Source organism: Podarcis erhardii (genome assembly GCF_964252035.2).
Source record: "Podarcis erhardii genome assembly, chromosome: 9".
NCBI classification, from domain to species: Eukaryota; Metazoa; Chordata; class Lepidosauria; order Squamata; family Lacertidae; genus Podarcis; species Podarcis erhardii.
This window is the reverse complement of record NC_138512.1, coordinates 28,678,586-28,705,025: the sequence shown is the minus strand read 5'-3', so window position 1 is coordinate 28,705,025 and position 26,440 is coordinate 28,678,586. Positions and strand designations below refer to the sequence as shown.

Below are 26,440 nucleotides of genomic sequence, written 5' to 3'. Positions count from 1 at the left end.
GTCATTAGTATAATGTATACAGTAGTACCTCGGGTTACATATGCTTCAGGTTACATACGCTTCAGGTTACAGACTCCGTTAGCCCAGAAATATTGCTTCAGGTTAAGAACTTTGTTTCAGGATGAGAACAGAAATCGTGCTCCGGTGGCGTGGCAGCAGCAGGAGGCCCCATTAGCTAAAGTTGTGCTTCAGGTTAAGAACAGTTTCAGGTTAAGAACGGACCTCCGGAATGAATTAAGTACCTAACCCGAAGTACCACTGTAGTATAGTATTGTTTAGTAATTCATACATATAGTATAGTATTATAACGTTTATAAGGAAGTGGTATGCTATATAGTATAGAGGAAAGAGTTGTATGAGTCAGATGCTATTGTAGGAGAATGGTTGAATTGCATTGTGTCCAAAGAAATGTAGAGAGCCAGGATGCAGAGGGACAGTGAGAGAAAGTCAGTGGAGGACTATGAAGTTGGAGGCAGTGCAATTTGAGTCTGGGTGATAGAAAATGACTGGAGGTAAGAAAAGGAAATGGCATGGATCTTAGCAGCTGCATATCTAGCCCTTTCCAATCTGCTCACATACTTAGAACTGGCCACCTTGTTTCCTAAATGAAGAGGAACTGAGTTGTGATGTTTGCCGTCAGATTGAAACACCAGCCAACACTAATGTGTATTTGCAGATCTGCTGGCTTAGCCCTGGTAGACAGACAGTAGCAGCAAAACAGATTGCCTGCCTGATAAAGTCCATATGCTTGAAATACACCATACATTTGGCTTTTGCTCCTTTAGGAAAGCCTTGGGAAAATGTTAGGCCAGTAATCTAAAGCGTCACAGGGCAAGTCAGCTCTTTCTGGGTGCACAAATTCTACTCTACCTGACTTCTGCTGCCTCCAGAATTAAAGGTGGAATATTTGATCATCTTGTGAAATGTTATAGAAGCAAGATATGAGAGTTTCCTTAGAAACTAGGTTTAAATTCAGTAGTTTTCTTGGTACTGTGGAGGAGTAAGTTCAGACTACTGTACTTAGAAATCTTCCAGGTTTGTCAGTAGAACTTCAATCCTTTTATACAGTTAGCTGATAAAACTTTAAAACACCCACCCACAAGAGGCCTACACCCAGAGATGCTGCTGGTAAAATGATGGTTTTTAGAAATCTAGCGCCTTCCAACTGTAGCCAGAACTAGCAGTCTTTGGATCCCATATATGGTTGGGGACTGCAGCCACTTTGCAGTGCCTCACAGAGCATAGAATTTGTGCATTTTTTCCAAGATGCAATGATCTAGAGTGCTGATGCTTTTATGAAAGAATTCAACACGTCCACAGATACCTCTCAACAGGTACTATGAGCCATGAGAGCTATGCTTTTTGTCAGGGAAGAATTAGAAGTTTCTAGTTTCTCAGAGGGAGAAAGCATTCCCCAAGGGGGGGAGGAGAGCAGTGAATCTAATAGAAGAGAGCAACAGGAACAACAGGGAGGGACAGGATGTTCCCAGGAAAGGCAAGGGTTAGGTTCTAGCTCAGATTCGGAGGAGGGGAGATACAAGCCAGCTCTAGTGAGGTGGTTAGAGAAAAGAGCAGGAAAGCGAAAGGAAGGGCGCGTTCGACATTTTGAGAGTGGCTGGTCACGGAGAAGCAGAGCTCAGAAGGTATCTGAAAGAAGTGACTCTAAGGAATAATAGTTAAGAACCGTTTATAAGATTGTTTTGTTAATACGCAATAAAAAGTTATAAAAGAACAAGAAGCGTTTGTGTGGTGATCTGAAGAGGACAACAACCAGTCCTGACAGCTTCTTATGAACATCTCTATCCCACCCTTCAAGATTTGAGATCAAAGATAAATTTCAATTGTTGTGTCCACAAGCTAAAAGCAGTAGTTCTAAAACAGGAAGCCTAGACCACAAACCAAACAGGTGCCATTTAAGTGAGTGTCGGGGGGGGGGGGAAGGATATTCACTCATGCCAAAGATAGGCATCGGGCAAGCCTCTTTGGAGAGAGCATTCCAAAGTTGGGGAACTACCGCTGAAAAGACCCTCTCTCCGATAGCCACCTGACACACCTCCAATAGCAAAGGGACTAGGAGGAGGAAAACTTAATGTATAGTCACTCACATGGCTATCATGGTTACAAGCTGTGAAAGAGATTTAAAGGTCAAAACTAGCTCTTTGAACTGACCCTGGAAATAAACCAGGAGACAGTGCAGCTGTCAAAGTACTGGTATGATATGGTCAGAGTTAATGACAGTCCCAATTAGTAATCTGCTTTAAACTAAATGGAGTGCCTGAGACATCTTCCAAGGCAGCCCCATATAAAGCACATTACATGAGTCTAGTGAAGTCTTCATGTTCAGAGTAAACCTCTAAGTTCCAGGTGGTGGGAGCAAGCAGTAGGTAAAGGCTTCTGTTGACTTGTCTTCCTTGTGGGCATGACACCAGACTGGCCAATCTTAGAAAAGGGAGCCCAGATTAGGTGAACCTAGCAGGACTCCTCATAAATTCTTACAGATTAAGCTCTTAATAAAAAATTACTTTATATAACTATTCTGCAGCTGAGGGTCAAAGTCATTCCTTTTCTACATGAATCTATTTATGTGAATTGGTAACAGACTTGTGTAATTAATACCCTCATTTGGATTCTTGAATATCACGTGTCACAGAGCAAATTAACGCATTACATTCTATACAGGGATGGGGGAGACGAAGACTGCATTTATTGGTGAAATCTACCTAACCCACCCTGTGGTGGGTGGAAATAGGGGTTAGGAATGGGGGGGGGGAGGATTTGATTCAGTTCACATTTAAAGGCAGTCCTGCCACATTCACATTTTCTATAACAATAAATATGTCAACCAATATGCTTAGCCATTCTTTGGAATTTGCACTTCTCTAAATTTGCAAGGCACTTCTGCAGCCAAGGAATGCGTGCAAAAATGCATGTGCTAAGACAGAGTGCTCATAAAACACATTTGAAAACAGCATACAAAAGACATATGTGGGAAAACTGCTTTGTGAAAATGTGTAAATTTGCAAAATTGCATATGAAGGCAGGAATACTAGAAGAAATTTGCACTAAACTGCTGCTGAGTTTTTGTGAACGGAGGTGGAGAACTGAACTTGAGGATGGGGAAATGAGAAATGGAGAGAACCAAAACTGAAAGAAACCCAAAGACGACAGATTCACCTATCCCTAATTCTGGATCAGCATTCTTCTTCTCTGACCCAGAGTCTGAACAACCGGTCTTGAGAGTTTGGTTCAGCAGACCCAGGTCCTGCTCATCTCCAGTACCTGCACACACACACTCAAGTCCTGCTTCTTCTCCCACGGCTGTTTTTCTCCTGATCTGCACCATGTCCCAGCAGCTGAACAAAGAGTTCTGCTGGATCAGACCAAGGGTCCACACAATGTTTAAGCAATAGCCCTTTCTCCAGTTACTACAGTGGTACCTCAGGTTACAGATGCTTCAGGTTACAGACGCTTCAGGTTACAGACGCTTCAGGTTACAGACTCCGCTAACCCAGAAATAGTACCTTGGGTTAAGAACTTTGCTTCAGGATGAGAACAGAAATCGCACAGCGGCAGCGTGGCGACAGCGGGAGGCCCCATTAGCTAAAGTGGTACCTCAGGGTAAGAACCGTTTCAGGTTAAGAACAGACTTCCAGAACGAATTAAGTTCTTAACCCGAGCTACCACTGTAGCATTATTCAGAGGTGTAGCTTTTCTGCTTCAAAAGTTATTTTCCTGATTTAAATAACCTCATTGCATGAATATTGCAAATTGCAAACCATGATTGAGCAAGGTATCCTCTCTCCTTATTCGTCCCCTCTTTTCACCACCACCTCACCCAGGTGCGCCTCCTTTTTTGTGATGAAGGGCAGTATGAATATGCAATAATAAGGAAGGTGCAAGCTGGAGTTCCCTCCCACTATCTTCTTAATCCCAGAGCAGATAGACAAGCAGGGTCAGCAATGAGACCTGGATATTGGAGGAGCAGGACAGGAGAAGCTGTGGTTACATATTCTTCTGCAGCTGCTGAGCTGTTAATGAGACAGGCAGGATTTCTAGGTTGTGACCTGGCAGCCTTAGCTCTGGCAGATGCATTTAAACAAGGACATATGCAAATGAGCAATAGCTGGTGATTTTATTCTTCGTCCTGCATAGAATCTGAGCTGCCTTGCACTTGGAAAGCCAGATCAGAATTAAGTAGGCTCCAGGCCCTTTAGTGACTCACACGCTCATCCTTCCAAGGGCTTCTCCTTCCTCGTCATCTGGTGCCTGTATACTCATTTTCACATATTTGTTTGTGCAAAAATTGTGTAACCTTGGTTTAAGCTGGTAAATGGTCCACATTTGTCTGCCTCAATAGGTTTTCCCTATACTTTTGTGTTTGCACACAATCCATTTAAAATGAAATCGTCTTAATATGGCTTTGGTACACAGTCTCTAAGGTGACTGTTTTAAGATCTCCCACAGTCGATCAATGTCTCTCTGCTGAAGTTACCAGACTCCCAGTTTCCACAAAAAAAGCAGAAGTGCACAGGTGTATATGCCTGTGGAAGTGTAGAAATACCCATTGGTTTATATCCTATTACATGAGTGTGCTGCCACCTAGCAACAATTGAACGGATTCAGTCTTACAAACATGTGACTAGAAAATAAGAATACCATCCATGCCAAAGAAAGTAAGAACCCCATTGGGTTCAACAGGAGTTACTCTGAGGTATGGATAAATTTGGGGAGAAGTTAAGAGTCAGATTGCATTCAAAGGTGAACCTACCTCATTCACATTTTCTGAAGCAGTGCACAAACGAAAACATTCACTTCTCTGGTTTTTGCAATGCCGTTTTCCAGGATTGAACCTGAATAGATAAATATATGGAAATTCTTTTAATACTGTACACATTTTAAAATCATAGTGATAATTTATTTCCAATTTTTTCTACCATGTTTTTAGAGTTAAAATAGGGTATTTTTTTCTAAAGGTTAAATTGTATTGATTTAATGGGGTTTTTGTGGGGGCAGGTTGCATTTGCTATTGGAGAACATACCGTAAGTTGCTCAAAAAGCATCAGGCATCTAACTAGAGTCTTATAAGTCAAGTCAAGTCAAGTCAAGTCTTTTTATTATGGTCATTTACCAGTGTGTTCTGGGTGGACATTTATCTGTCAGAAACAAACAAACAAACAAACAAACAACAACAACAATTTATTGTTATTTATACCCCACCCATCTGGCTGAGTTTCCCCAGCCACTCTGGGAGGCTCCCAATCGAGTGTTGAAAACCATACAGTACAGCATTAAATATTTAAAACTTCAGATGTCTTTTAAAGATAAGATTTATCCTTCTGGCCTAGGAGTGTTTTTATTAATAATTATAACCCCATTATCTCTCTCTCTCTTTTTCTTTCTCATTATTTTTTAAATTTTATATTATGCCATCAACATAAAAAGAAACAGTTGTCAACAACCAATGTTGTTGTGGTAACATAAGTCCTGGGTCTTATAAGAAAACTCCACCTTAAAACTAAGTTGAGAACTAGTCCTGAATTAGCAGGCCTATGTAGCTTTCTTCTTTCTTCTTCCTCTCCTCTTAGGTGAAGGTTGGCTAAACCAAATAATTGCTGTTCTCTTTACAGATAAGAAATCGAGGTTAACACCAGTTGAAGTGCCTGGTTTGTCACAAGGAGGTGGCAGCCTTCACTTCCAGCAATTCCCTTGATTGATATGATCTCTTCAAAATATTCATTGAGAGCTTAATCTTGCCCTGTGCCATGCTTTCTATTCCACACTTGATAGCGATACCTTTTGTACTGTGGTGATCTAGTCCATTATATTTGAATTGCCTTAATCTGTGGAAATCCAGGTTTAAAAAGCTGGCAGGGTGAGAAGGGATGGAATATGAAAAGCCCAGAAGCCTTGTAAAGTACAGTGGTACCTTGGGTTACAAACACTTTGGGTTACAGCCTCCGTTAACCTGGAAGTAGTATCTTGGGTTAAGAACTTTACCTCAGGATGAGAACAGAAATCGTGCACTGGCGGCAGTGGGGGCCTCCATTAGCTAAAGTGGTACCTCAGGTTAAGAACGGACCTCCAGAACGAATTAAGTTCATAACCCGAGGTACCACTTTAAAAAGTGACTGAGAATGATTATGGACCAACTTTTTTAAAAAAGAAGCTTTTCTCCTGGGAATTATACCCAAACAGTATAGAAATTTATTTATGTATGCAACTACAGCTGCAAGAATGTTATTTGCCCAAAAATGGAAAGAAAAGCAAGTCCTGACAAGAGACGAACAGATACATAAACTTATGGATTATGCAGAAATGGCAAAAGTTACCAGAAGAATAAGAAATCAAGATAAAAAACTTTTTATTTTTTAAAAAATGGAAATGGTTTATTGAATATTTACAAATTTTAAACAGATAAAGACATTGGCAGGATTACTGTAATAACCTGCAGTTTCAAAAGAATATATAATCAAAATAGATGAATAAACAAATAAGTTAATTTACACAGGAAACGATAAAATTTAAGGAACCATAGGAAGGGGAGGAAGGAATTTGAGGTTTGAAATGTTAGCACTATTGTTAAACTATTAAAATGTATATAAATGAAAACTATAAATAAAATTATAAAAAAGAGAATGATCATAGCCATCAATTATTACTTTTAAAACCATTAGAACATTGTTATGCATATACTTATGAGGTAGTATTGAGTGATTGTGACTACCTTGTGGGAGCAAATTTTGTAGTTCGCTATACACTGTGTGGGGAAATCCCTTATTGTCTGCCCTAAATCTTCCAACATTATGAGTCACTGGATATCACTGAGTTTTGCTTTGTGTGTGAGAGAGACAAACTTTTCTGTCTGCTTTCACCACATAATTTTATACACCATTATAACATCCCTTCTTGCTCACCTTTTCTGTAAACAAAAAATCTCCAGATGTTGCCATTTTCCTCACAAGAGAATTGCTTTGATAATTTAGGTTGTCCTTTTCTCAACATTTCCACATTCACAGCATACATTTAAAGCACACTGATGCCACTTTAAACAGTCATGGCTTCCCCCAAAGAATTATGGGAACAATATTTTGTTTGAAAGTAGCTTGGAGGCTCCTTTCGCCCTTTCAGAACTACAATTTCCAGAGTTTCCTGTGAAGAGAATCACTCTGAAAACAGCAGCTCTGTGAGGGGAAAAGGGGCCCTGAACAAACCACATTTACCAGAATTCTCTGGGGGATGTTTGAAGTGGTATTATGATGTTTTAAATGTGTGCTGTGAATGTGGTCTACAGCTGTGCACAATATTCCAAGTGTGGTCACACCTTAGATATTATTGATGTTGTATATTATTGTTGATGTGGTTACCTCACATCCTGGCATGGGTACTATATTCACCGAGCTACTGTATCCTTACTGGACGAAGTAGCTGTGTTTACATAACTTTTTCTATGTCAAAAAAAATTCTGTGTTCATTCTTTCTGCCTGTATTTATTTCTCTTCTGTTTTTCTCCATCTCCTCTTCGTACATCCCCCCCCCCATTCCCTATTGATTTTCCACTGTAACATACTTTCATCTTTTTTCCTTCTCGGTGCCCAACGCTGGTCTTTCTTTCATACTCTGTCTTTTCTGTCATTGTGTCTCTGGTGGTTGTAAATTATTAGTTGCATTTTTTTCAGTTTCAGTTGCCATACGTAGTCCCAAAGGCCTAATCTTTCTCTGACATTTCCTATCATCATTTTTCTTTGTATGCATGTTTGGGCATATACAGTCCAGAAATATGTACAGCTAAGCCATTCACTTCAGTAGACTTATTCACAGTTACTCTTGTGTTTGCCCTCACACTTGCAGGCTGTGTTCAGTTTTCACTTGCTGTACCCATTTTTCCCCATTATGCCACACTGGAACTCACCGCTGTCTCTTTTTCTCTGCTTCCTTTTGCACCCAGCACACACACACACAGTATATCCACTTGCAAGGAGTGATATATCCAGCTTCAAGAGGTCCGCAGCCTAATTTTAGTGCCAATTCTTAGTTCTGGAGCAGGTGAAATAATAATGAGAAAGCACCTTTGATGTGTATATGAGGATACTGCATTTCCTCATTGGCATTGCTGAGTAACCCTCTTCCATACATCTGGGACTGTAGGAAGAGATTTCAAGATCTCACTTCTAAAAATTAACTATTAATTTTTAATCCACCCCCATCGTTCAGCCCGGACACTGAGATCCAGCGTCGAGGGCCTTCTGATGGTTCCCTCAATACGAGAAGTAAGGTTACAGGGAACCAGACAGAGGGCCTTCTTGGTAGTGGCACCCACCCTGTGGAACACCCTCCCTTCAGATGTGAAGGAAATAAGTAGCTATCCTATCTTTAAAAGACATCTGAAGGGAGCCCTGTTCAAGGAAGTTTTTAATATTTAACGCTGTATTGTTTTTAATACTTGATTGGGAGCCGCCCAGAGTGGCTGGGGAAACTCAGCCAGATGGGCGGGGTATAAATAAATTATTATTATTATTATTATTATTATTATTATTATTATTATTATTATTTATTACCGCTAAATATTTTGAATATACACATGCTTTAAAAACAACGTGGAATGCTCTCCAGCAATTGCATGTGTTAAATTCTCCACAAATTTGCCCACTTCTGAGCAAACACTCTTGACTGATCACAGGCCAGCAAATGGCTGCTATTGTTTTCTTTTGCATGCTTCTGGTAACTGGTCCTCAATATTAAATAGGCAAATCGTGTACTTTTTCCTTGTTGTCTTTACCCACTTGGGCAATGAGTCATGAAGCTGTTATTCAGTTGAATCTGCTCTGCATTTTATAATTTTGAAGGGGAACTGTTTCTCGTGTTTATCCTTTGATAGGCATTCTGATGACTGTAAAGCAAAACATTTCACATGGTAGTACAAAGATGCTTTTATGTATCTGTAAACCTTTGCACTGTGTTTCATGCATATACACATATTGACTCAAACTGCTTTGGGATGCTGCTGTGCATTCTGGCAGGGAAAAATGTGTAGCTTTGCACTAGATCCATCAAACATCTGCTTTTTCTTCTTGCCTCCCATCTCCACAGTGCACACTCCTGTTCTGTTTATCCCATAGGTCTTTGGAGTCTCAGTTCTCACCCTAACCACTATGCACATGTACAATAACTTAAGCAAAGTTATGGGTGGGCAGACTTTAGATTTGTATAATAATAATAATAATAATAATAATAATAATAATAATTTATTTGTACGCCACCCATCTGGTTGGATTGCCCCAGCCACTCCGGGTGGCTTCCAGAATATACAAAACATTAAATACTTGTGTTTTACTAGAACCTCAAGATCTCCAACCAGAGCCAGGTACAAAAGACACACAGAGCTAAAGTTCTGCGTATAGGAAGTTCCTTGAGTCAGGAACCAGAATCCTCTTCAGGAGATGAAGCAGAAGACTTCAAAGCCGAAGGACATGAAGGGCTCACTTCAGAAGTAGGGCTAGCCAAATACATTTCAGCACCTGAGGTGAGCTACAAAATGACGCCTTCACCAGGAAAGAAGGGGTGAGTGAAGATCAGCATCAAGAACCATGGCGGGATCAAGCTGCATCCATCAGCCAAACAGGGAAGCTGCTTTTGGTGATTCCTCCTTCACCCTGCAGCACTCCATGGACTCAGCTACATTGGTAAAGAAACAGCGTTTTGAACGTGCTATAAACATGCAACACCAGATGGCGCCAGAGAGCAGGGATTTTTAAAACATGATTTTCCATACAGATTTTTTTTCTTTTGTTATAACGATCTAATTTCTGACTTATTTATAGCATCCCCCCCCCCATGTTTAGGTCCACCACTTGTCTCCCAAATCTATGCTGGATGGTTCCCTAACCCCCTGGAGCAAATTTAATGGGAGTGTGTGATGCTGCAGTGAAGAGGGGGGAAATCGCTGAAAATAGCTGAGCATTACCATTAGACACAACCCAAGGGAAACAACAGAGTACGGGAGGAAAATGGAGGATTATGCAATGATTTCAGGTGCATATAATGCAGTTTCATAGGGGATTGTGGCAAAAAGAAATAAAAACCCTCATAGAAAGAATGACTCTTTTTTTTAACTCTAACCTTTCCTTGGTGAGTGATGTTGATGTGCTTGACTGCTTACTGCACAGCTGTTCATTTCAAAAGATTCCATGTGTTAAGTGGATTGGTATGGATTTTATGTTATATTATTTTTGCTAGATCGCAAAACTGTCTTGAAGACTTAGCTTAGGGCAGAATGAGAGAGTGATGTGTTAAATTAAAATAAACATATTTTCAGGGATGTGGAAGTTTGGTTTGGTCCCCATATACCTTAATGACTCTCCCCGTATCCTACTCTGAACTCTGTGTACTATAGCCAAGAGCAGCTTCTGAATATTATCCTGAGTGTGGCAGACGGACTGGGCACTCAAAAGGCATTCCGGGTGCCTGCTTACCCCTGAAATTATGTAAGATATTTTTATTTGGCTGCATAGTCAGAGACTGGGGACAGATGTGTTTATTTTAGTCTATTTCTCATATACGCTGTTTTTAGAACTTGTTTCAGAATTTGACTTAAATGCCTTGGTGGTTTCAGCTGATTTATGGAATGAATTTTCTAAACCCTTTTACCTAATAATAGATTCTCTGCTGTTTCATGCAGCCCTCCATTAGTTGCCTATGTAATGTTCTAGTGTGGGGATACTGGTTAGACAGGCTATCTTGGGGTGGTGCAAATATGACTATCTCCTGGGTGGGATGAACTGCTTCTCCCCAGCTCCCAGCCAACCTCGCAAGTCCACAGGCTAAAAGCCCAAGGCAGCCTGTCTCCTTTATGTTCCAAACCACAAGGGCTTGAGTGAGACAGGTGCAAAGAAGGTGGGCCTTATATGGCCAAGTGCATAGAGGGAGCCTGTCACTGGCATGAAGATGGGACTCAAAGTGTAAGACTCTGTGGAACCACAGAGCAAAGTGTACAGCTGAGTGAAAGGAGATACCCCAGCTTCATCCTTAGAGAGCTGTCCCTGTCAGAGCCTCTAGCTCATTAACGACGTGTTAATCACCGTTCAGCAGCAGAGATTCAAAAAATGAATCATCGCTGCTTATCTTTTAAACCCGGGATATTGACGTCCAGCAACTTTCTGATCATTCCTTGGGGTGAATTTTGACAACTCTATTTCTGCTGTTTTAGTGCAGATGTTGCAAATGCTTGAGTGTGGCAGGGCTGGGAATGGAGTGAGAAGGCAAGGGAAGTAATAAGAAAGTGTGGGTGGCAAGCTAAACCAAAGCATTCAGTGTTTGTACTGTCTAACAAGCTAACAGATGGATTGCGGAGTATGCTTTTGTGGACCAGAGACTACTTTGACAAATAGGCTCCATGACCAAGAAAGCTTATGCTACAATATATTGCTTTAGGCTGCAATCCTATGCATACTTCCCTGGGAATGAGTCCCATCAAAGTCAACAGGGCTGATACCTGGGTATACAGGACTGCATTGTTAGTTTTTCACCTGCCATGAGACTTTTTTTTTAGCTGCATGGCTAACCCGCTAGAACACTACTGGCGAATAGACATATTTTAGTCTCTGAAATCAATCTGATCCAGTTTCCACCCAGTGCTTTCCTTTACGTTGTCAAGAGTAAAAGAAGATGATACTGGGAAGTGGGGAGGACGGGAAATTTCTCTATCAATTATCATTTGTGGGTAGCGTTCTGTGTCTGCAGTAATTTCCACTGACAAAGTACAGAAAGAGCATGAGGGCTGCAGTTCATGGTAGGGATGGTGCACCGTAGCCATTCATTTTAGTGAAGCTTGCACAGGAGAAGTCCCTGGTGGATTGTGCCCTTTGTGTTTTTACAGGTTTATCATGTGTTGCATAATACAAGTGCTCTAGTGATCCTGGCTAAAAAGAAAGAGTGTCCTGAAATAGACCTGTATCACTTTCAGACTGACCTTTTCATGCCACAGTTAAGAGCTCTCTCACTAAGCTACCTCTCTGATCAAATCTCACTGGGCAACAGTTTTGCTGGTCTAATCTTTCTATGGTTGTTTAATATACAGTGTGTTACACACACACACACACACACAGAGAGAGAGAGAGAGAGAGAGAGAGAGAGAGAGAGAGAGAGAAAGAAAGAAACAGACTGGCAATCTTAGATACCTTGACTTGGGACTAGGCCATCTTGTTTTTACTGGGACTCTTTAGAATTGTAGTTGTACTAAAAAGTTTATAAACTCTATTGCTGTTGCAGCAGCCATTTCTGTGAGAATTGCTATGCCCCAAAAGTTAATCAACCACAATCCTTTCCCGTTATTTATGTGCTGACAATATAGTGGTAACTGTTTTGATTGTACACCCCATTAGGCTCTGCCCCCTAAACTTATGCATGCACACTGGACTTTATAAAAATACCTCCTTGCTATTGCTACTATGTACAACTATACAGGTGGGGGGGGACTGTTTGTGTGTTTGAGAACCCTGCTTTTCCAGAGTTCTTGAAAGCATGGAGAACTCTCCACATGTACAGTTGGACATGCAGGGATCATACATGTGCATGAATCAGGGATGGACCATATCTCCAATACAGAGTACTGTATGATAATATACTGGACAAAATACAGAGGGGGGGGCACCATCCTTTTTGGGCCAGTGGTATATTTCAAATTTTGAGAGTGTGTTGTGGGTGCACAAATTTCCTTATGCTTACCATGGGAAATTGGCTAAGTCCTGCTGGGCCTAACTATGGAGATCACACAATTGATTTTACACATATACACACACGTTCTGGACCCAGAAGTCAGACTCCTCTGCTAGAGTTAATAAGTCAGGAGGGATAGGTGTCAAGAGGGCATGTGGATAGATCTGTTGCCACCAGCACCTTGTTAATGTCAGCTGAATGTATAAGCTGGAACTGATCCCATAATGCATCATTGATTCTGGCACTAGCTACTTCAGTCCAAGCTGCAGCCACTGCAGAATCAAGATCAGTCCGAAGCTGAGTGCCTTTATCTTCAAAGCTAGTTGATCACAATGGGCCCTCAGATGCTCCAGAGGGCCCTCCCCCACAGTGGGAGCAGGGCCAGTTCAAGACATTTTGGCGCTTGAGGCAAACCACAAAATGGCACCCCACCCTCCCCGCCAGGGAAGGGGTGAGTGAAGATCTACATCAGGAACTAGTGGGGAGTAAATATATGTATTGGGTTTTGCTGCCTCTGTAGATCCTGTTGTCTGACGTGGTCACCTTACTTTGCCTCAGTGGTTGGATGGCACTGGTAGGAATGGGTAACCTCCAGAGCAGGCATAGGCAGACTCGGCCCTCCAGATGTTTTAGGACTACAACTCCTATCATCCCTAGCTAACAGGACCAGTGGTCAGGGATGATGGGAGTTGTAGTCCCAAAACATCTGGAGGACTGAGTTTGCCTATGCCTGGTCCAGAGTGTCCAGAATAATTCCGCCAGCTCATCACAAGAGAATGCAACGCAAGCTGCAAAAAGGGACTTCCTTGTAGCTCCTGCTGCCACATGCTTTGCTTGATTATGAGCAATAACCAATATTTGGTCAACTTCAATGTGAGACTTACACCATTTTTGCTCATTTTCAGCTTGCTTCAGATGGTTGCCGGAATACCAAGAAGCCACTCAGGCTCAAGAACACCTCATTTTCCATCAGTTTCCAAAGGCAGGCCATTCCAATGGGCCCACAGGGAATTGCTGCTTCCAGTGCAAGGTTCAACAGGTCCAAGGAATGCATACCACCAACACCACCTTTGGTCTATCCCTCATATCACTTGGGGTAAATGCTACAAAGGGTGTACCCTGTCCAGTGTGTTGGACTGATGACTATTTGAGAGAAACCCATTTGTGGTAGCCATGGAGTTTTGAGGCAGCCCAGTGACAGCCTCTGCATAGATATTTAAGTCACCTAGGGCTCCCCCACAATACCTCAACAATCTAGAGTTATCTAATTGGAAATCATACTCATAGTTTCAGTAGGCCTTCTCTGAGTATGACTGATAGTGGGTCTCGCCCACTGTGATTAGATAGCTTTCAAAATATTTCCTACTGCTCTTGTTGGTGCTGACCTTTAAACGACCTCAGCCCAGTATATCTAAAGGAATGTTTCCACCGCCATCATTCTACCCGGACACTGAGGTCCAGCACTAAGGGCCTTCTGACGGTTCCCTCACTGCGAGATGTGAGGTTACAGGGAACCAGGCAGAGGGCTTTCTTGGTGGTGGTGCCCGCCCTGTGGAACACCCTCCCATCAGATGTCAAGGAAATAAACAACTATCTGACTTTTAGAAGACATCTGAAGGCAGTCCTGTTTAGGGAAGTTTTTAATGTCTAATGTTTTATATTTTTTTTTAAATCTATCGGGAGCCGCCTAGAGTAGCTTGGGAAACCCAGCCAAATGGGTGGGGTATAAATAATATATTATTGTTATTATAAGGGACTCAGCTATATAGCTGTAAATAAAACATTTTAAATGTGTTGTAAAGTGTAATATACAAATGTGACACTAGATAGCGAAAGTGAACTATGGAAAATTCAATGTATTTTTCAAAACACTTTTTAAAAAAGCATTTTCACAGCGTTTTTTATGTGCATGTAGATTCCACCAAGATGTCAGGGCATCGGGATAACATCTAAACAGGATATTTGACAGCCTTGTTTGCCACTTGACAATATTTGACAGGTTTAATTTTGTTTATTTTTTTAAAAAAGTATCATAGTAATAATTTTATTGGGTTTTTGTTACTTTTCCATTTCCTTTCTAACGGGCCAACCTGCAATTGTTTTTGAAGGCTAAATGGCTACTTGAAGTCTGTACACTTTTTGAATATGGATGTCTTGGCTGATCTATGTAAGTCATATTCATGGCACTAATTTTAAGAAAACTGAGCTTAGAATAACTAGAATAATTGTGCATAATACTAAATCAATATTTATGCATCGCAAAGAAAAAGAAAGCTTTTACCAAGCAGTACTGCATTATTCAGGAATTTCTTAAGATACCTTTTCCCCATTAATTTCTCTCTCACCCCCCTCCCTGTGCTTCATACACAGATGCCAACATAATATAAATCAAGATGTCATTCCTTCAAAAGACCAAGAAGCAACATTTTGTTATTCCAAAATTAATCTCTTTCCCTGGGAACTCTCCTGAACATGGCAGTGTTTTTATTTCCATTTTCTTTTCGTGTAGCTGCCTGTCAGAATGTTAGTGTACATTTCCATTTGCAGTCTTAAGTTTTGGCATGCTTCTCTTTGCCTGCTGCCCATTTCCAAACCTTATTTGTACTGCCTATTTTCTCTCATGCTCTTTTCTCATAAAGATGCATTTGTGATGTTCCCTAACAATGAAAAATAGTTGCACATGATGTAAGGCCTTGTGGTGGGACAACACGTGTCTGTTGACCTTAGCCTAGCACCTTCTGTGCACAAGCAGCTTTTGTATTATGGGAATGTTGTGTGCAATCACATGTTAAGTGAAGTGCAGTCCTCTCGCTTGCACCGTTCTGCTTTGCCAGGGACGATGGGGAACCTGCAGCTTTAGAAATATTGTTGGGTTCTAACTCCATCATCTCTTACCATTGGACGTGGATGCTGGGCCTGACTGGAACTGGAACCCAACAATGTCTGGCAGGGCACAGGTTCTCCTGCGTATTCTGTGAGACTGCCCTAACCTAATCACTGGTTTATAGTAATAAGTAATTTACCAAAGCAAAGAGTAAAAGCAGGTTCGCATCTGCATCTGCATCACAAGGATTCTATTCACCGGGTTATTCAACACTGGATGACTCATAGCTGAATAGGAGAGCAGTCTCCATGGAAAAACACAGTGTCTGCTTTTTATTTGTCATTGGTCACTCTCTCAGCCATGTCACTGCTTGCAGTTATCAAATCATTAACTTGCACATGGGAACCAGTTGTGTGTAGTGCGGGAAGCTGCAGTGGCTCTCCCACAATGTACAGAGGGATATGACTTTTCCAAACTGTAATTGCTGAAGACTGAGCCTCTTTAGCCTTGCCTCCATTTCCTTTGTCCTTTTCTGTTTTCCCTCTGCAGAATTTTATAGCGTGAGCTCCTTGGGGCAAAGACTTGCCCTCTTGTACACTGTAAAAGCAGGGTTTGGCAACACACAGGAGAGAAAAAAACTTGATAAACACAGAGGAGGCTTTTTGGTTCTTCCCCCATCACCAGCTCATTAGCACTTCTTCTTCCATTGTGCTTCGGGGGGGGGGGGGGAGCCTTTTCCAACCCAAGGGTTGCATTTCTTCATGGAGAACCTTCCGGGGCCCAATTCCAGGGGTAAAGTAAAGGTAAAGGGACCCCTGACCATTAGGTCCAATCGTGACCAACTCTGGGGTTGCGGCACTCATCTCGCTTTATTGGCCAAGGGAGCCAGCATACAGATTCCGGGTCATGTGGCCAGCATGACTAAGCCACTTCTGGCGAACCAGAGCAGTGCACGGAAATGCCGTTTACCTTCCCACCGGAGTAGTACCTATTTATCTACTTGCACTTTGACGTGCTTTTGAACTGCTAGGTGGGCAGGAGCTAGGACTGAGCAACAGGAGCTCACCCCGTTGCGGGGATTCGAACCGCTGACCTTCTGATCAGCAAGTCCTAGGCTCTGTGGTTTAACCCACAGCGCCACCCGCGTCCCTAATTCCAGGGGTAGACAGGGTCAAAGTCAAGAGTGGTCAGCATAATGGATGTCCCTACATCCCAGCTACCCAAAAGCCTGAGACATTTTCACTCACCCCTGCCCCCATCATTTCATTTTCTATCAAAGAAAGCAAAAGACATTGTCATTCCAGTTGGAGATAGCATCTGAGGAGGGTACAGAGCAGGGCTGCTGAGAGGTGTGGCCTGGGAAGTGGGCACAACAAAGGAAAGTCCTAAGAGTGGAACAGAGAGTCCCGGAAGGCTGCATTTGCCCCTGGGCTTGAGGTTCCCCACCCCTGCTTTACAGCTTATAAGAGAACAAGTCTCTGTCCCAAGGAGCTTACATTTTAAATTCCACAGAGGGAAAGCAGAAGAGGAGGAAGGAGATGGAGGCAGGGCTAAACAGGGAAGCAATTCTTTCTGGTACACATGCTAAGTTATAAGCTCAGTTGCAGAAGGGCCTAGGAACAGGGATCTGTGCCAAAAGCCTTGGTGTCAAGGAACAATTTAAAGCTGCTGCAACACTGACAACATAGGTACAGTATTAAGATTGTGCAGGATGGTGTTGGTGTGAATGTGAGGCACACATCAGCAAACATTTTGTTCATAAATCAAGGAGATATTGCAGTGCAGCTGTTTGGCAGTCTTACTTTCTTACTTCCAGAGTCCTCTATGCAGGTGCATCTGTGGAGGCGGGCAGGGGCGGGGGAGGCCTGGAAAACGTTGTCTCTAAGTTATTGGAGCATAGTTGCTATGCCACGTAAAGGGCTATGCAAAACACCTCAAACCCAGACACTTTGGGAACAGCGTCCACATTCCATCCTTTTGACATGAATCTTAGCTCAATGGCTTAATTATGCAACCGTAGTTTTGTGTTCCAGCCTGTTACAAAAGGAAGGAATTTTGATTGCATGGCTCAAGGGCAGGTCACAAGCCTTCCACTGTGAGTCTGAGCCTTCAGTTACTGCAAAGCAAGTGTACGAGGCCATACCATACAGAGCTAATTTGGATGAAAAAGATGACCAGGTGAGATTTGTTTTCCAGTTTTAGTTATGTTATTCACAAGTGCTGTGTTTCATTTAACCAACAGATGTTATAACTTTTAAACTCTGTCCTTCAGACTTTTACTTACAGTTTAATGCCAGCTCAGTGATTCCAAGCACCTTTATTTGGAAATTCTGTGGAATTTGACTTGACTTACTGTGAGACATCTGAAGAAAGAAAGAAAGAAAGAAAGAAAGAGAAAGAAAGTCATTTAGTTTTTGATTTACTAGCCTGCTGCTACCTCCTGAAGTATTTCCCTATGTTAGCACGTACCCTCAAGTATGCTGGAGTAACCTGGTTGTTGCTGTGGCTCCCAGGAGTGAAGCCAGACCAACTTGTAAAATTTGTTTACTTTGAAAGCAGCTGCATGGGGCCTGAAGACTGACTCAGTGGGAGAGCTGTGAAGCTGGTTGATATTGGCAGAGTTGCCCTTTGAGGTACTTGGGCCCCAAGCCATTCACAGCTTTGTAGGCTAGTATTAACACCTCAAATTGTACTTGGTAGCTCATTGGCAGCCAGTACAAAACTTCCAAGACTGGTGATGGCATGGTCCCATCTCACCAATCCAGCAGCTGCATTCTGTGCTAGCTGCAACCTCTTGAGTTCTGTCAGTTCTCCAGCCAACAGGAATGTTGTGTTTTAAGTCTCTTGTTTTCTCCCTAATTTAACTGTATTCAAACTGCTTTTCTTTTGCCTAATATTCTTGTTCATGCACTAATATTTATATAATGTCTAAAGCAGGAGTAGGAATCCTTAGGACCAGAGGCCAGATATGACCCACTGTCAATGACCAGGAGTTGGATCCTTCATGGTTGGGTGGTATAGAAGAGGACTCTGAACCTTAAAGGGAAGAACATCTATGTCCCAAGGAGGTGGCACTGTGATCCACTGACTGTGGACTACACTGTACAAGACCCTCGGAGACCTAAGCTTCCCCTGCTCCATCGCAAGAGGTTACTAGAGAAGGCTGGGTCCTTTTAAGCCGAACTTGCAGTACAGGTGGTGCTAATAATCAGGCTGTAACTGACTCTATCACTATGTAAGTGTTCGGTTTAAGCTTGTTCTTTGCTGAAGCAAATTTAGAGCTCTGCGTTTCGCAGCAGCAACACTGCCTTGCCCTGCCCTACATCCTGGCTGAATTTCGCCTTACACTGCAGAGGACGACATCTTCTAGGCTTCTCTTTCTGGCCCTTGGAAGTATTCCCAGGCCACACTCCTTGACCACCACCATCACTGGCCACACACTGTAACTCAAATATATTTGCCTGGCTGATAAGTGTCCTTGGGCTCTGACGATGCTTCATGTGGGTCTGGATGGAGAATAGAGGGCTGTGTGTAGAAACTGGCCTACTGTATACAAAGGTAAAATTTACATATGTTGCTCCACCCATTTTTGCCTCTGATTCCACCCACTACTTGTATGTGATCATCATAAGGTTGTCCAGAAGGGAGTGTGACCCTCAGGCTGAAAAAAGCTTCCTCAAACCTGATCTAAAGCATTTCCATCAGCGTCAACATGTTTTGGTATCAAAGTGCTACATTTAACCTTCTGTCAGGAGTGAGTCGGCACTAAATTACACCATTCAAAATTAGATTTAACACGATCTGCACAGACTTGGTGGAGTGTCGGGCCTAATGAGCACAGCATCTCATTCCTAGTAGGTCTTGCCCCATGGATCAGTTGCTGAGACTGGATCTGTCTAAGTTTCCTCGTCTTCAGGGTTGTTTCCAAGCAATCAGAGACTGTGCCTGTGTGAACCCAACCTCTCCTCTGCTCTGTTCATGCCTCTTCTGGTTCCAGGAGACAAGGGGTGGGGAGGGGAACTTGTCACAACAGGAGGGAGAGACACTTGTGACTCTGCACCAGCCTGACTCATCTCTCTCTCTCTCTCTCTTGGCCTCCCTCTTCCCACTCTCCTGCTTCAGCTTCTGCCTCTGCCTCTAATTCTGAACTTCTCTCTGACACAGACTCTCCCAGCTCACTAAGTCCTGTTACTTCTTGAGCTTCCAACACCACCTCCTCCTCCCAGTCTTCTCCCTATGACCACTCATCATTTTCGCACCACCACCAACCCAGGCTCTGAGCCTTCTTCCCTTGGGGGCTCCCCAGTTGGTCCCTCCCCCATTCATCTGCATCCAACCAGTCCCTGACACCTAGAAGTTTTTGATAAGCACATAGGAGCTTGCTCACTGATACATATTTCATTATGACATCACACAGCATGATATTATGCCAGCATTTCAACAGTATAATGGTGTAGTTTAGAATGATTAAAAGTCTAATATTCTAAGACTGAACATGTTTCTAAGAGCACTTCAAAGTGTTTTCAAATCTACAGACAGTTTTTACAGTATCCGGTGTTCAGCTGTAGGCTGGGTCAGTTTGACTTGAGATGCCATGGATATTTTTTTTTTCTGGAAGTATTCCAGAACACTCTTAAAAACATCTAAACTCTAGCTGGGGTATGGTGACACGCTGCCCAGGATCTGAGAGTTTAGCAGGGGGCATCTAGTCCAACCTCTGCCCAAAGGCAGTGTAATGGTTCTAGGGGTTGCTCGTGTGTAAACCGGCGCCACACCTGGCTGGGTTGCCTGGGTGAACCTCTTCTGTCCGGACAGCCACTCGCCCGTGGCTGTCTCAATCGCTGGCAGAATCCGTCAGTGGGCGTTTCTTGAACTTCTTCCAGCAAAGAAGCCCTTTGACGCCTAGTCTCCGCCTACTCTCGCTGCGCGGAAGCCTTCTGCGCAAGGAGGGTGTGGGCAGCGGAGGACCCTTACTCTCCCCGCTGGTCCCCGGCAAGGAGTCATGGGACCGCCTCACCGATTCCCCCATCTGCCCCCCTTCTCCACTGGTGCTACGCTGATTCCCTTCCCCAGAAGATGGGCTGCCTCTCCCCATCCCGGGACGCTCTCTGGAATCCCTCTGGAGCCCGCTCTCTCCCTCCGGCCCTGATGGCAGTTCTCTGACAGGAAGGCTCACCCAATACAATAGCTGCCCAGCAGGGCAACCTATGCAACTGCAGTTCAGAATAAGGTTGTCACAAGCAGGAACCTGAACTACTATTAAATAGCTTAAGGTTATTTAAGCGGGAGTTCCAAGCCACATCTTGCAGAGAAAGGCAAGAAGACACCAACTCCACATCTCCCAATGTTACTAGACAATATGACTTTGCAGGGGGGAGGAGTTAGAGAAAGAATCCTTTCCTGGTCCTATATAGAATTATCATGGAAACCTGTTTATAAAAAGTCACAGTACTGTCATTCTCTGTCATTTCAGAAAATCTTGATGCTCAGACGTTCTTGATTGTCCCCTCATCTACTATACTGGTGGTCTTTACTTGTGACATTGAAATTCTCGTTTTCATGTGACCCAAATGATAAAATACAGCACTGTGTAACTTACTGGACTGATGCAAATGAAGAAGACTTCACTTCCTTTATTATTATTTTTCCCTGGTGCATAATTCATCAATCTGTTGAGGTACACACATTTAGGGGTGTCAGAAAATGAAGTGGAAAAAGCAGGGCTGGTTCAAAGAAGCATATTCTGTGCATTTTCTCCAACCCCGAAAGTGTTGACAACTTAGAAGAAGAAAACTGAGGATGTCAGGAAAACTGTTTAGCCACGCAACTGAAAACTGCACACCCAGCGCTAGCTCAGCAAATCCACTCCAGTGTTGGTCTTGCTGACCTTGACCATACCATGGGGGTTATTGATTCACACAGAGACATTTCACTTCAGTATTTCTCTAGCAAGCAAGAGATGGCAAGGCTAATATGCAAAAGGAGAATTCCTTTTCTGTCAGAGGTGCCATTTCAGACTTCCAGGAGGGGCAAAGTGACCCATTCTCAGATAAACTCCAAGAGTGCAAGCCTATGTGCGTTTAAACTGAATTTAATTGGGTTTACTTCTGAGTAGCAGGCCTGGCCCATAATGCACTCATTTGGGAATTAGTCCCATTGGCTTTTAAGTGGGGTTTACTTTGGAACAGGATTTGACTGTAGATTGCATAATAATAAACAAATAAATGACAATGAAGTGTGTTTTATAAGCATTTGCTATGGCTACTCTTTATACTTCCTAATACAGTTGTACCTTGGTTTTCTAACAGCTTAGTTCATGGTTTGGCTCCCAAAATGCTGCAAACCCGGAAGTGACTGTTTCGGTTTGCAAACTATTTTTGGAAGCCGAATGTCTTATGGGGCTTCCGTGGCTTCTGATTGGCTGCAGGAGCTTCCAAAGCCGTGCTTTGGTTTCTGAACTTTCTGGAAGTCGAATGGAAGTCGAATGGACTTCCAGAATGGATTCTGTTCGACTTCCAAGGTACGACTGCAACTCTTGCATTATTGTAAGCACATGACAAATATTTGCTGCTTTTACAGGGGATAAATGCTTTTGTGTTCAACACCTAGAGCACATAACTCTAATAATCTAATAATAGATTATTGTTATAAGCCTTATAACAACTATCATTCACTAGAAACATAAGTGATATGGGATGGAGGGGCTGTTGTCTGTCCCCTGCTTTCTGTGACTAATATTTGGGTTTGCTCATATGTTGTGAGGCAGGACAGCATTGCCAGGGGTTACCATGGACACATGTAGCAAAATGTGGTACCAATACTCAGTTTATAACCATGCTGGAGTGGATTAGCATGCATCTGTAGCAAGAAAAAACCTGTCGTTTTAGGCGCATGGTGCCATGCCCATTTACAAAGACACATTTGTTGTGTTTTTGTAGTAAACCAAACTTCTTCATGGAATAGGAGCTGGGAAGATTCGGGTAGAAATTGTGTTTCTAACTCTAGTATGACAATGGCTGCAATCCTTCAACCCCTAACTTGGAAGTAAGCCACATAGAACCCATTGAGGCTTACCTCTGATGGACATGCATGTGATTGCACTGCAAGGCTGCAATCCTATAAAACTGTTCTTGGGGGAAGCTGTACTGAGCATAGTGGAATTTAGCTTTGAATAAACACCCACAGGCTTCTTATAACATTTTATTTTAGAGTGAGGGCTGAGATTGGTTTCCTCCTGTTTTAATATTCCGGGCATTGACCTTGGCCTGTTCTCTTGGCAATCAGTTGGCTACAGTTTAATTTAGACAGGGGAAAATAGGGTTGCATTAGCAGTAATGGGGAAGGGTAGGGAGGAATGACAACCATAAAGAGTGTCAGCAAAAATGGGATGCATTGTGTTGTAAATGGAGGCTTTCGAGGCTTGAAGCTCTCAAATGAATTTGCTCTGACAGCTATTCCATTTGACAGCATGCACAGTGCAACCACACACACAGAGGCAACATTTCACTTCACTGCTGTATTCATAGATAAGAATGATCTACATATGCGTGCAGTTCTGATGGCATCTTAGATGAAATACAGTCTAGTGTTTTAAATGAATTTATAGACAAGGATTGGGTCCCCCTAGATGTCAAGACTGATACTTAACTTATTCAGAAGTGTGGCTCTTTCCGTTCTTAATAATACACAAAATGAGTCACCATTAGAAATTGTACTGTTTTGTGATTTTGGTATGGTCTGTTGATAGAAGTTTATTGTGGGCTTTGTGCTGGTTTCAGCAACGTTTAAATTAACAGAAGGGCTTTTTAGAGCTAAAGTGCTGCAGTATAGGGTGTGTGTGTGTGTGTGTGTGTGTGTGTGTGTGTATGTATGTAAAAGACACAGAGAGATTGAACATTTGGTCCCTTGTTGAGAGACTACTGTTTTTAAGCTCCTGGCTATCTGAAATATCCTATGTCGTTTCTGAAAAGGGCACCGTGCAAAGGCTTATGCAAACTGACTGCATGAGATTCTGGGGCAGAAGGGGTATTTTATCAGTTTCTCCCAGCCATTGGGACCAAATTTGCTGGGGATGATGGTGGTTGTGGTCTAAAATAAATAAATAAATAAATAAATAAATAAATAAATAAATAGATTGCACCTGGTAGGGGAAGGTTGAGGTAAAGAAATCACTCTCAACAAACTTCATCTGTGGATTATATTTGTGTTGCTACAGTTCTTAAGTATTAGCCCTTCTTCTGGTGAAATTAATGCCAAACTTCCATTCAGTATGACTCTGAACATGAAATTTATTTGGCCTGAAGAATTTACTGCTTGTAAACTCATACCTTAGAAGTTGAACAAAATCTGTTCTGGAAGTCCATTCAACTTCCAAAACGTTTGGAAACCAAAGCGCGGCTTCTGCAGCAAATTGGAAGCCTCAGAAGCCGTGCTGGATGTTCGGTTTCCGAAAATTATTCAAAAACCGGAATGCTCACTTCAATCCTTCTGGAGCAAAGGTGTTCGAGATCCAAGGTATGACTGTATTCACAAAATCCTCATGTTTGTTTGGGGTGTGTGTGCGCGTGCGTGCGTGCTAGCATGCTTAAATTCTGTGCAAAGTTAAGGTTGCCATCTAGTGGTTCTGGATTAGAACACTGGGCTGCAAATTCCTTTGTACCAAGAACTCAAGGGACAACAAGATATGAGATGAAATGAAATGAAATACAATGCAACAGAGGTGATTACCTCTGCTGACCCAGAGTTAGTGGGTTCCAGACTGAATACAGACTGAGTTTGTTTTCCCTGTCAATACAGGCTTCTTCATTCCTGAGCTTCAACATTTGTTTGGAGCACATATCATGCTCTCAAGGCTGCTTCTGTGCATGGAGCTTTTTATATCTGCTCCAGAGGATCTGCACAATTTAGCCCAAAATAAACATGCTTCTATGCATTTTATACTAAAATGGGCATTTTATATGCATTTTAATCTAAAACACACATTCTTGCACACATTTTTTGTTATTTTGAGACCAACACTGTATCGCAATACTTGGGAGAATTGTGAAATGTGTATGGGAAGTGCAAATCAGGTCACTTTGCTTAAAAATATGGGCAGAAATAAATCCTTGAGCATAGTAATGCACAAGTAGAGTTGGGGCACTTGTACTGTCAATGAGCCTTTAGGCCAATATAGATGTTTACATTCTCCTTTCAAGACTGATTGAAGCAGGAGACTTTTTAAGCATGTTGTGAAAGTGCCATTAATTCTCCTGTTACCATTTCTCTTTCTTCCTCTGTGAGGCAAAGGCTGGGCTGCATGGTCAGTGAGAAATTAGGTGCACATCTGAAGGCCCTGTGCTTATACTGAATTCCTAGAAATCCATTTGTGGTATGTTTTCTCACTGACTGCACAGAAGCTCATTAGAGTAGATACAATGGTTGTCAGTTTGATTCTATGCAATACCATCAACAACAGTACATCTTTGTTTTTTCCTAAGTTTTTCTTGGGGGGGGTGTTGTTGGTAGCTATGCTGGTAGTCTGGCTTCCATTTTGCATTTACCACAATGCCCCTGGACCTACTATTGTTAGCATCCATCTATCCCAAGATATAACGAAAAAGTGTATCTTCAGGGGTGAAATCAAATTGTTGTAGAGTTACAGCGTCTGCTGTGGCTGTAGAGACTGATACGGGAGAGAGATGTTTTGTTACAGCCGAGGCAGAGGAAGGTGTCCAGTTGTGTGTTTCTTCCTTCTGCACATTCCTCCTCTGGTCGCTGCTGTGGATATACATCCCAACTGTCTGTCTGCAGGGGTTTCCCATACAGAGAGGTTAATGTTGCCCTACTATCATTCCAGGGTATGGGGAGGGGGAGGAACAGGTAGGAAGAAGGAAATAGTTCCTTCCACAAAAAGGTGGCAGATATTTAGAGAATATCATTGTGCAGAACTGCCTTTTTTGAGGGGCAGGGACAAAACAAAACTGCTCAGGAAAACCTCTTCTGAGAAATTTCAGTTAAGCTCTTAAGCAGACATAAACAAGTTTGTACTTGCACAGTAATTGATTGCTATTATTTCCACCCATGTAAACATTATGTTGACACATAGCACTGTTTGCAAACCACTAGATGGAGGTATTGCACAGGATTTCAGACATCATCCACAAGCAACTACCTATGTATATTTACCTATGGTACATCCTATCTACCCCATTTTCTGGTACTCATTCCTGCAAATCTCTTTTCTGTTCTCTCTCTCTCTCTCTCTCTCTCCCCCCCCCCATTTTCAGCAGATTTGGGAGACACCTTTTAATATTTGTTTTCTTTTGTACACTTTTCTCACCACAATCAAGAGAATGACACTGACACCACATTAGAATCAGACATATTGGCAAACAGGGCTTTTTTTCTCTCTAGAAGAAACGGTATCAGAACACACAGCGAACAGACTTTTCTACAGATAGTACAGGGGATTTCTCATTTATGCAGGGGTTACTGTAAAGCCCATTGCTTTTATTGTAAAACTTAAGGAGGCAGAAATAGTGGCTAATCCATTCATGCAATAGCACATCTTTCCTCCTCTGCCAAGATGGTTGTGAGAAAAGGTGGGCACTTGCTTGCATAGAAAACCTACCCCCCCCCCAGTAGGGGAATGGGAATGAGGAGAAAGAATTCTGGAGATTTCTCTTGAATTTGAAAGTTATCCTGTACAACTTTCTTTGCACGTACGTTTGGAGCGTTGCATTTGTGTTTGGAGCATTCAGCGCAGTACTCAACTAAGTTCTTCTCAGAGAAAACCTTTTGAAATTAATGAACCTAAATCAATCATGTCTATTTACTTCAATGGGTCTGCTATGAGTAGGATTGCATACCATACATTTATGCCAGAATACATGTGCGGGGTGAGGAAAAACTGGTAAGGTGGAA

General features: G+C 42.5%; 1 protein-coding gene and 1 long non-coding RNA gene across 11 annotated transcripts in view; one reads left to right on the top strand and one right to left on the bottom strand.

Moving 5' to 3' along the window:
• The window catches only part of LOC309349706, a 79,279-nt gene extending 69,471 nt beyond the window's left edge, over positions 1–9,808 (top strand). Inside the window, exon 6 of the long non-coding RNA XR_014160112.1 lies at positions 9,335–9,808. This is a non-coding gene — a long non-coding RNA (uncharacterized lncRNA). The remainder of the gene's footprint in view (positions 1–9,334) is intronic.
• The window catches only part of LOC309349680 (uncharacterized protein), an 85,811-nt gene that overhangs the window by 42,390 nt on the left and 16,981 nt on the right, over positions 1–26,440 (bottom strand). For 3 of the 10 annotated variants that reach the window (XR_014160072.1, XR_014160073.1, XR_014160076.1), the window contains 2 exons: positions 21,135–21,204; positions 18,972–19,041 (listed from right to left, as the gene is read on the bottom strand). Coding sequence is in view for 3 of the 10 variants with exons in the window: in XM_081876036.1 (XP_081732162.1) it covers positions 4,774–4,850; positions 17,820–17,898; positions 21,135–21,204; positions 24,263–24,372 (336 nt within the window). In the remaining 7 variants the exon portion in view is untranslated. Of the gene's footprint in view, positions 1–4,290; positions 4,542–4,690; positions 4,851–17,634; positions 17,899–18,971; positions 19,079–21,134; positions 21,205–24,262; positions 25,376–26,440 lie in introns of those variants that run through there. The other 7 variants (XR_014160077.1, XM_081876036.1, XM_081876035.1 and 4 more) reach the window with 6 other exon arrangements.